General features: G+C 41.0%; 1 protein-coding gene across 1 annotated transcript; it reads left to right on the top strand.

Annotated features, from left to right (window-relative positions):
* The first annotated feature begins 4,010 nt into the window (after nt 1-4,010).
* CHRNA9 (cholinergic receptor nicotinic alpha 9 subunit) lies at nt 4,011-10,665 on the top strand. Its single transcript, XM_009916073.2, has 5 exons — nt 4,011-4,302; nt 5,397-5,542; nt 6,347-6,501; nt 7,177-7,709; nt 9,539-10,665. Exons 1-5 carry the CDS (start codon nt 4,233-4,235, stop codon nt 10,096-10,098), a joined length of 1,464 nt encoding a protein of 487 aa, XP_009914375.1. The 5' UTR covers nt 4,011-4,232; the 3' UTR covers nt 10,099-10,665.
* The last annotated feature ends 210 nt before the right edge of the window (nt 10,666-10,875 follow it).

The raw sequence follows: 10,875 nt of genomic DNA, 5'->3' as shown, positions 1-10,875 counted from the left end.
AAATGTGGCTAATATTCTACATTATCTCATGACCTGACATTGCGAGTGCTTCTGAATGTATTTCCTATCTTCCATGTGTACAACAGGGTGGAAGAAAATATGAATGAATACGCTGGTTTCAAGTGGTAGGGGATTTTTAGAGAGAAGGAAGGAGGAGGCAGTAGGTGGGTGAAAAAAAATGAGGCGGAGAGAAACATGCTGCATCTAAATGAAGTGCTGTATTCTCCTTCTCCAGAGCAGGCACAGTGAGGCTATTTTACTGGCAAGAAGAGCTGTTGTTACCCGTGCTGTTAAGACTTCAGTTAGTCTAAGGAGAGAAGTCTGACTCTGAAGAGTTAGTGTGCTGCTTGACCCCATCACAAGATAATATTCTGTAGCAAATGCTGCAAAGAATGTGAACACAACAGCTTCTGGGGAGAAAAATTGGCAGGAAGGCAAGTAGAAGCAGACCGTGAGACACTTCTTACAAACTGTGCTTAGAAACCAATCTGTTCTTCTTTATTGTTCTCTGATGAAGGGATGGATTATAAATGGTACAGACGGCCTTGAGGCCTGTGGTAATACAGTATCTGTAGCTTTTCCAGTTGGAGGCTTAAAAATTCTTAATGCTTTTTATGCAAAAAAGGCTAAGAAGCCATTAAAAAAAAATTCTGAAAATTTACACGTCAAAACCTCAGCCTCTGGAGCAAACCACTATTTTGGGCAGGAGGAGAAAGGTTTGTTTCATGAAAATTTTGTTCTTTCAATTAATGTTTCTACAATTCTTTCCTGCTTTGCTTATGGTTTGGCTAAGATAAGTATCTAAAGTTGGAAGTCTTAATATGAAAGAGATCCGTCCCATGTCATCTCCACTTGAGTCTGTCCCTAAAGTGCGTGCAAAGCCAAACTTGCCTTACATGGTAGTACACTGAATTCAGATATTTTTGATGTTGTCTTGATAAGAGCATGCATGTTTGTCTAGAACCACAAAGTTACATGTGTCATGTGAGTGTCATACAAGCTCAGTGCAGCAATGAATGGTACACTCTTGTCCCACTGAATGTAAGCACAAACACAATGTTCTGCTCCGTTAATAGCCCATACGCATTCTCACAAAGTCAAACGTTTGAACAAAATACATGGAAGCGGAGTTGGATATTGTGCCACGGGCCTTAACTGCTCTCTGCCCCAGCAGAAGCGGCCTGTGCTCTAAATATGGTTTCGTATCATACAGTTGTTGACAACGACATGTATCTGCTCGGCCTGCAACCCTCTCCTGACTGGTCTCATGTAGGGTAGGCAGACCCAAGAGCCGGGTTCTAACTGCCACTAAGCAGTTTTGTTCCCTTTGTTTATCTTTTTTCTTTAAAAGAACATCTTGTCTCTGCTTGTCTTATATCAAATGGAAAGCAAATAATCAGCAAAATTAATGGAAGTAGATTAAAATGCAATGTGATTTTGGGGGGATAAAAAATCGTGTTGAGTATCTGGGTGGATCAGTAGGCTGGCTAACAGGGCCATCTGCTGGCAGATGTACTCTAACAAGGTAACTTTGAATTTCACTTGGAACAAGTCTAGTTCTGGGAGAGGTTAATGGCTTGATTCTAGCTTGCACACACCCGCGACTCTTGTTAAATTATTTTTGTAAGCTGCTTCATACTTTATATTAATTCCTGACTTCATAGCGGAACTTATTACTGTAAAAATAGAGAACTGCTTAACTATAAATTTAAGCTCCATTCAAATGTTAAATGGGATGTTTGATTTGGGAGTAGTGTTGCCATAGATTACGCCACAATTTAAAACTATAGTCTGAGGAAGCGTGGGTTTGTAGATGAAACTCTCAGATCAATGAACAACGATTAATGTTAATACTCACTCTTCACACAAAATGTCTACATTAGGGACATTTGGATTAAAATTACACGTCAGATTTCTTGTGAACAAATATAAAGAAGCCAAATGGTCTGGCATACTAAGATTGTTAAATTTCTTGTATCTTTAATATTGAAAAGGCTTTTGGATGTATTTTAGTTTTATTTTTACAAGCAATGTGTAATCAGTGCAGCATCTCAAACATAACAAGCATGTTCTTTTATGTGTGTGCTTGTGTTTGCCTGTATGTCCAATATGTGGCAACTATTCGATATATTTGATGACTGGAAAGATGATAGATCATAACTGAGAGGTTATGATCTATCCCTTTGCAAGTTTGTAATGAATAACATATGGAATATTTGTGTGTATAAGAATAAATTGAGTAAACACATATAAGCATGCTTCTTGGTTTTGTCTTTTGAGAACCTGCAGATTCCCTTCAAGAAGATGTCATTACAATAAAGGTGCAGGGTTCTTTAATGTATCTGATCTTATGTAAATTAAAGTACTTGCACTGGGGAGATAGATATTGCTGGTGTAACAGGTCACCAGATTGTCTCCAGCCTGTGGCAAAGCAAGCTTAATCTTGGTTCCAGTGGTGTTTTTAGCAGCACACTTAAAGCAGTACCCCTGGTCACTCTTGTAATTACAGTAAGAGAAGTGAAGCAGTAGCTACTTGCTGACATAATGACAATGTACTGTAGACTAAAGGTATCCCCTGAGAATGCGCTGATCTGACTGTATCCAAAAATCTTTCATCTTTCATCTCTGATTTTTGTTGTCTCTAACAGCATATACCTTCTTCCCACAGAAAAAGCAGGTTATTGCATACTGCCTATGGGCTGCTCTGACCTTTTTGACTTCTAAACTGTTTTCCACTTTTTTCCCCTTTGACAGTTCAGCAAATGAAGTGACAGAGATGGATTTCATTACAAGTGCTTTGACTGAAATTATTTATTGCTTACCTACTAAACCTGGCCATAAATGTCATTGATTTATAGACCCCATGAAAGCACAAACATTAGCCAGTGAGTGCCAGGAGTGCTACTATATAGAAATTATGTGTATGGAGGGATTGGCTTCCTTCTAGCCAAAAGACTACACAAGAGTAAAGCAACAGTATTTTGTATTTTGTGTGGATCAGAACTGTTCTGGACCAATTCTTTTTGCTGGTAGTTCATTCTATATTTTCACCTTTCAATTTTAGTGACTATTTTCTGTTACCGGTTCTAAAAGGATGGCAAAATGGACTGCAGTATATCAGGAAGGATGGACTGGACTATGGAAGAGGAAGTAATCTCCTCTTGTCTGTGAGAAACTTGTAAGAAAATGCCTGCAGTACTAGGAAACTAACTTGGCAACATGACTAATATAGACAGAGCTAATGAAGTTCTGACCATCGGGGTAGATGGGAGGCCGGGTGTGGTATTGTTTCATATTCATATTTCTCTCCTGTAAGTCTTTTAGCTTAATGCAAGAGCTGTCCAGTAACTCCGTAATTCTTTGTAAAGTCTTGTGAAGTTTACCTGGGAAAAAATGTACTGTATTAGGAAATGGCATTTTATCTGCAGAGTCCAGTTTTGCTCCTGATATACTGTGCTGAGTACTGGTCTCGGACTTGTCTACACCACTGGAAATTCTTATTTGCACAGCGGTATTGGGCTGCTGCAAATGTTGCCTGTGTTGTCCGACTTTGGTGTAGATGCATGTCTTCCATGTGGCACCACTTTGGTAGGTGAAAACGTCGTTTTGTCAGCATGGGAGTAGGTAGGCTGTGGGTTTTTTTGCTGTGTGACATATTGGATGTGTGATGTACAGCGTGACTATACCAGTTAAAGTACTGAGGCAAATCACTTTTTTGTGAGGGTCCACAGGTTCCACAGAACTGGTTCTGAGCAAGCTATTGCTGAACATATGGGCAGTAAAACGTGGCCACCAAAGAAATGTGAAAGGGCTCTTCGTAAATTGGTCAAAATCTTACATTTGTACCAAAAAATGCAACAGAATATAGTTTCCGTACTGACATCCCATCCGTTTGTCTTCTCCCTCAGCATTAGCTTCAGAGCAGGCGGCTCTCGGGTTACGGGAAGGGGGGGTTTGCCGGAGCTCCGGCGGTGGCAGGGACAAAGACGGACAGACAAAGACCAGCAGGGACAAAGACGGACGGACAAAGACCAGCGGTCGGTCACTCTAGGACTCTGGCAGCTGCTGAGGGAGGACTGAGTTGCTCCCAGCAGCTCAGCAGTGCCTCAGCATCTTTATGTTGCTGTGCAACTTGGTGGGGTTTTGGGTTTTTTTTTTGTTTGTTTGCTAGTTTTGGATGGTGATAAGCGTTTTTGTGCCCTTGAGTGAACAATTTTATTTAAGGTCCGGAAATGAAGAGAAATAGCCTGTCCTCCTTTTCCGTCTCTCTCTGGTTGCTGTTTACAGCAGTGATGCTTCAAGGTGAGAATGCTGCTTGATAGCTAAATGTTTCATTGAGGTTTATTTTACTCAGATAAGGGCTGATGTCCTGATATGTCTTACATGCTTGAGCTCCAGAAGTCTTTCATCTGTTTCGTTGTACTTTGTCTCACTGATGCATAGACAAAATGAATGATCCTGTACAGCCAGAACTTAAATGCTCTTTGTGAAGCTTTGATTTGTTAGGATTTCTTTTTAATCAGGAAGGTTTGCTTTGAACTCTTATTGCTCCAGGAAGTCACTGTGAGTCACCAGAGTGTGATGTACTCCAAAGCACTTGCTTCCTACATAGTGCCAGCTGGCATTTGCGCAGGTCTTGTAAGTGTTACTGTCCTTGCCCTTTGCTTGCAGAAATGTGTGAATGTATCTAAAGGTAATACAAAGACTGCCTACAGAAACCGTGGTGCACAAAACAGCGTGGAACAGTAAAAGTGTCATTTAAAACCTGAAGTTTCGGTGAATTATCTTTAGTGACTAAGTCTGGATAACAAGAAGCATCTCCATATACATGGTTTGGAAAAGGTGTTAGTGCAAGAATGTGTTCATACATCATGCAATTGCCAATTTGTGAAGAAAAATAGCTCACGCTTTTTCCAGGTGGTAGTTAAAAAAAAAAAAAGAGTAAATTCTGAAAGTAGCATGAATGTGTCAGTGCTGCATTTAGGGAGATATCACAAGTCATTAGCCTGGGAGCAGGTTTGACTTCAGACTTTGCTTCTAATTTTAGCTTGGCAGATGCGTGACTGTAAGTTGATAATCTCTATGCCTATGAAAGACATCAGTAAAATAAAATTAATGATATTTACCTTCAAAAAAGGTAGGAATCTCTGGATGCAGAGTTTTTTTTCAGTGGGTGCGAAAAGCTAGAGTTAGCTACTCATTTACTACAGGTAAAAGCTGTCTTTATTTGAATAGCTTCATCAGGTATACTTCTGTTTCTGCACTAAATGATATTCTACAGTATATGGATGATAAATGCAGTTATAGCAAATACTACTTGAAGCTGTAGAAAGAGGATATCTTCTGATACTGCTCAGTGCTTAATCTGATATACTGAACAAATCTATGTTATCTAGCTGTAGAATCAGCCAAAGGAAAATACGCTCACATGCTGTTTAATGAACTGTTTGAGGACTACTCAAATGCTCTAAGACCAGTGGAAGACACAGATAAAGTGCTGAATGTCACCCTTCAGATCACATTATCCCAAATTAAGGACATGGTGAGTTAAGAGTACAGTTATGTTTTTCTAAAGATGTGCAGAAATGTACTAGCTGTAAAACTTTTGCTTGGAGCAGGAAAAGCAACATGCGTTTTGTTGTGACAACTTCAGTAATGCTTCCTCGCGAGGGTCATGTTCTCCAGTTCTTCGTAAATTCTAATCTGACTGCAACATGAAGACTTCCATTATAAGTCTGCAAACTTGCAGCTGCTGAATTGTTAAGACTTCTTTTGTAGTTAGGTGTTAGTATCGCACCCTCCAGGCAACTTTTGCTGAATTTTAAATAGAAAGAGCAAATACTTTTTCTAAGATGCAGTTAATTTCTACATAGACTCCCTATTTTAGCCTTCAGTAACTTTTTTATAAATTTGGTTCAACCAGATCTACTTTTAAGGCAAAAGAAAATGTGTCCGGAAGGACAATGGAAAATCACTTTTGTGGCTTCTGAATTACAACTTCAAGGCCTCACCAAGCTTTCAGAGAATTTGTTAGACTGAATCTGTTAGCTGTTTGGTATTCTGAAGCTTGCAAAAGGAAATCCTTAAGATACTGGGAGCCTTAGACAGCTATGATTAAAGCTAGGGAGGGTGCAAGGGGAAGAAGGTTTGGAAAAGACAAAGTCCAAATAAATAAGCTCCCTGTTCAGTGTATGGGCATATGTACCTGTCTGAGAAGTGCTCTTGTGGCCTGTCAGCATTCTGGCCTGTTTTGGGCAGTACTTTAAAGCTGTACAACAAATGCTGTCTGCATCTAAGATGTGATTTTGTCACCTGCAGCTAGACATATTTCTACATTTTTATGCAGGATGAAAGGAACCAGATTTTGTCAGCTTACTTATGGATTCGACAAAGCTGGTATGATGCATACCTCAAATGGGACAAAGATAAATATGATGGGTTGGATTCTATCAGGATTCCAAGCAATTTGGTTTGGAGACCAGATATTGTCCTATATAACAAGTGAGTGTGGCTGGAGAAAATCAGCTTGAATATTTGTCTGAGGAAGGGAGGGGGTTGAAGGAGGAATGGACCCATGGAGTCTGAACTTTCATCACTTTACCTTACCTTAGCAAGGGGTATTGTTTGTTGTCTTAACATGAGTTGTTGATCATCTAAATATTTTGCAATAAAGCCATAGACAGGATTTGGCAATTGATTACGCTACACAGCAAAGCTATTCTGAATTTCTCTGCACTGGGAATTGAATAACCTGGCAGTCTGAAGTGCTTTCTGCACTGCAGCTGCTGAATAGCTCTGGAAGATTGTCCACAAGAAGGTGGTACACAAAGGCTGCACTTGTCTGCTCTCCCAGGCCAGTAGTGACCAGCAGATTATTTTCATCTTTGAATGGATTCTTATCTTACTGTATCCTGTTTGCGGTCAAGTTTGAAGAAGCTATGGACAATAAATACAACGTAATTTAGCAGCACTGATGTTTGGCATTAATGGGCACTGGTACCTGTAAATAATAGTTAATAGTAAGTTCCTACTAAAATTCAGTATAAATATAGATGTGATTTCAGAGACATGCTTTTAATGGTGTGAAGAGAGGGTTTTCCTCCTTGCCCCCTCTTCCCTGGCCCACACTCTAGGTTGTTGCCTGTCAATCCTGACTGTCACTTTTCTGTCTTTTAGGGCGGATGATGACTTTTCAGAACCAGTGAATACTAATGTTGTGTTGAGATATGATGGAAAAATCACTTGGGATGCACCTGCTATCACAAAGAGCTCATGTGTAGTGGATGTATCTTATTTTCCTTTTGACAGCCAGCAGTGCAACCTTACATTTGGATCCTGGACCTATAATGGTAATCAGGTAGACATCATCAATTCTCTTGATAGTGGTGACCTCTCTGATTTCGTAGAAGATGTGGAATGGGAGATTCATGGTATGCCAGCAGTTAAGAACGTCATCACTTATGGCTGCTGCTCTGAACCTTATCCCGATGTGACCTTCACACTGATTTTGAAAAGGAAATCTTCTTTCTACATATTTAATCTGTTGCTTCCTTGTATTTTGATCTCTTTCCTGGCCCCACTGGGATTCTATCTCCCTGCAGACTCCGGGGAAAAGGTGTCTCTGGGCGTTACGGTTCTTCTTGCTCTGACTGTGTTCCAGCTGATGGTTGCAGAGATCATGCCTCCCTCTGAAAATGTACCTTTGATAGGTGAGCTTTACACGCTTAGTCTTTAAACATGGCTTATTAATAGCAGGGCTGTATATCACGGAAACCATATGTAATTTGTGGCTTCTGGGAAAATAAAGGTGCTACATTTTTAAAACATAGTGAAATACTTAAAATGCGCATGGAATTTCTACAGGTATGCTGCCGCTCTTTAAGGTTATTTTGTGTTTATTTTAAATTATATATTAACTATCTATTTTGTATTTATTAAATATAGTTAGACATTTAGAATTTTTTTCTCACATCTTTTAATAAAGCTAGTAATGGAAAACAATTTTAGAACCAGTGTGTGAAGTGTAAGCAAGAGCTGTAAGCACAAGGTCAGGCTGTTTCAGGATATGTTTCTGTCAGATCCAGGTGGTTGGATGGTCTGGCTGGGACACTCAGGGTTAACTTAATATCTGACAATTGTTACATTAAATTGTAATGCCTGGCAATCCATGACATTGAATTTTAATTTACATCTGAGAGTGCAGAAGAGCTGATCTGTAGCAAAAGGGAGGTGTTCAGCACTGTCCCCTCTGCCAAGACCCTCCTGCCCCTGGCTGATCTGGCCCCTAGGCATGAGCCTGCCCGGCTGTCCTGGTGGGATTGCTGGAGGATTAGGAACGCAGTTGCCTCCACGCTGGCTTCCAGCTTCGTTAAGATAATTCAGATCTCGTTATTTTTATTCTCGTTATTACTGTGTATATAAAAAACTGCATGGCTTAAGTGAGACAAAACACCGGTCAATGAAGAAGACTGTTGAATGTGTTTCCCACACCAGCAGCAACTATTCCTGCCTAGAGCATGGGCTTGCTGTACTGGAGAACCTTCCCTGCCCTCCCATCATGCTGTCTAAATTAAGGAGCCAAGACCTAGCTTCAGTCTGCTTTCTCTGTTCCCTCGCTCTCCCTCACCATCCTTTCCAAGCCCGTTGAAAACTGGGATCACGTCACGCTTGTCTGTGGCGCACCCTGTGTCATCGATGCCGCCAGCCCTTGCTTTTCCTGCAGAGGCTGCGCAGCAGCGGAGCAGGGCTGGGAGCTGCCTCTTGGCATCGGCACAAGCCACAGTAGGTTCGCTGGTCGGATCTGTACTTCAGTTGTGAAAAGCGGTGGCTGAGGGGCACAGCTCGTATTCGCTGTATTTGTTACCTGTTCCTGGCCAGAATGAGCTTTGTCCTTGTTTGGACTAGCCACGCTAAAATCTGTACAGGCTGAAGAAAACCCAGACAGCAAATCTCAACAGGCAGCGGAGCTACCCTTCGGCTCTGTGCCTGGCCTCTTAGCTGTCAGTACGCTAGTTGTGGATACCAGCGAGGTCTGCGTATTCGCTGGCCTGTGTGAATGCGAAAGCATCCATCTGCTGCTGTGGGGTGCGTCAATAGCTCCAACAAAGCGTTATCATCACTTTTGTTAATACATCAGGAAGTGGGATTTCTGATGCGCCACGTGAAGCCGTCAACATTGGGATTTTGCAGACACTGGGAAAAGAACAAGGCCCCTGATAAACATTTTTAAGCTGCCTTCTGAATGGGTGTATTTCGAGAAATCAGAGGTTTTGGCTCGCAAATATTTACCGTGCTAATACGGTAGTCACTTACTCATCTGATGAAGGTATGCCAGTAATGAGTATGAGGCTTTTCTTTAATTGCTTTAATATTATTTTTTTAAATAGCAAATTAAGTGTGATCTAAGTACAGAGAACAAGGGTGATTAAAAATTGTTTTCACTTGCATTTTTTTAGCACTATGTTGTCACGTTGTTATTTCTGCATTGAATTTTTTTATTAGGGGAGCATCTTTAATATGATTTTATTTCATGTTCCAGGAAAGTATTACATAGCAACTATGACCATGATCACAGCTTCCACTGCGTTGACGATCATTATAATGAATCTCCATCACTGTGGCTCAGAAGCAAAGCCTGTTCCACAATGGGCTAGGGTGGTTATTTTGGACTACATGTCAAAAATCTTTTTTGTTTATGATGTGGGTGAAAATTGCACGAGTCCAAAAAGAGAGAAGAAAGAAGAACATAAGTTAGAGGGGGATGATGGGTGTGAGAGGAGGCACAAAGAAGTAAGGAGTCACCTTTCCAATAATAGGAATGATGACTGTGATCTCAAGGAGAAGCTCAATGGAAATTTGCATAAAAGCTATGGGGTTCATGGTGAAAATGTTAGGGAGACTGTTAATTGCTGTTCCTGTTACAAAATGCTGATTAAAAATATCGAGTATATTGCTAATTGTGTTCGAGACCATAAAGCAAACCGGGCCAAAGGAATTGAGTGGAAAAAAGTCGCAAAAGTGATGGACAGGTTTTTCATGTGGATTTTCTTTATCATGGTGTTTTTTATGAGTGTGCTGATCATTGGGAAAGCGGCTTAACTGAAGATGAACACATTTATTTTGTAAAACTGAATATACTGGGTTAGCTTGTTTTGGTGGAGCTCTGGGACAGGGGTGCTTTTGAGATCTTTGTCTTGCATTCTCTCACAATAAACAAATTGATTCTGTAGGCTGTGACAGCGTATTGAGACATTGCTCAGCTGAGGGCTTTGTTAGTGACTGTCCTTGCCTTTTAGTATGGGAGTGCAGCCCTGATGAGGCTGCTGGGTAAGCACTCTGTGCTCTGTGTGGTGGCCATGACTTCAGGCTGAACGTAGTGGAGCATTGCAGCAATGGAGCGGACAGGCTAGCTGTCTAACTCTAACTGTACTGACAGGGCTGCATCTCTGCACTTTGTACCTTGGCTAGCCCTTCCTCTCCCCCAGAAAAAAGCCCAAGTATTTGTGACATGGTGGCAGTTCCTGGAAATCACCTCTTCATGGCATTGCCTTATTTTTTCCTTTTTTAGCTTGTCTTCCTAACTTACCCTTTTGTTATGGCTCTTTCTGACCACTGTTCCTATCATTTCATAGGCTCTACCTGTCTATCTGCTCTCTGGTGTGCCTGTCACTTCTAATACCATTGAGCTTACTGGATATGATGGTTACCTTGATCTTCCCCTTAATCATTTCCTGCTGCTGAATATTACCTCATTGTCACCATGGCTCCAGTAAGTCAGATTCCCAGGACTTGTTCCTTACCAAGTCAGAGGCCCTCTCTTCCATTCTCTTTCTCATGAGCCTAATAATAGGAAGGGCTTCTCCTGTCCTTCGTAGA

This window comes from Haliaeetus albicilla, chromosome 1 (assembly GCF_947461875.1).
Source record: "Haliaeetus albicilla chromosome 1, bHalAlb1.1, whole genome shotgun sequence".
NCBI lineage: Eukaryota > Metazoa > Chordata > Aves > Accipitriformes > Accipitridae > Haliaeetus > Haliaeetus albicilla.
This window is presented reverse-complemented; position numbering and strand designations above follow the sequence as displayed.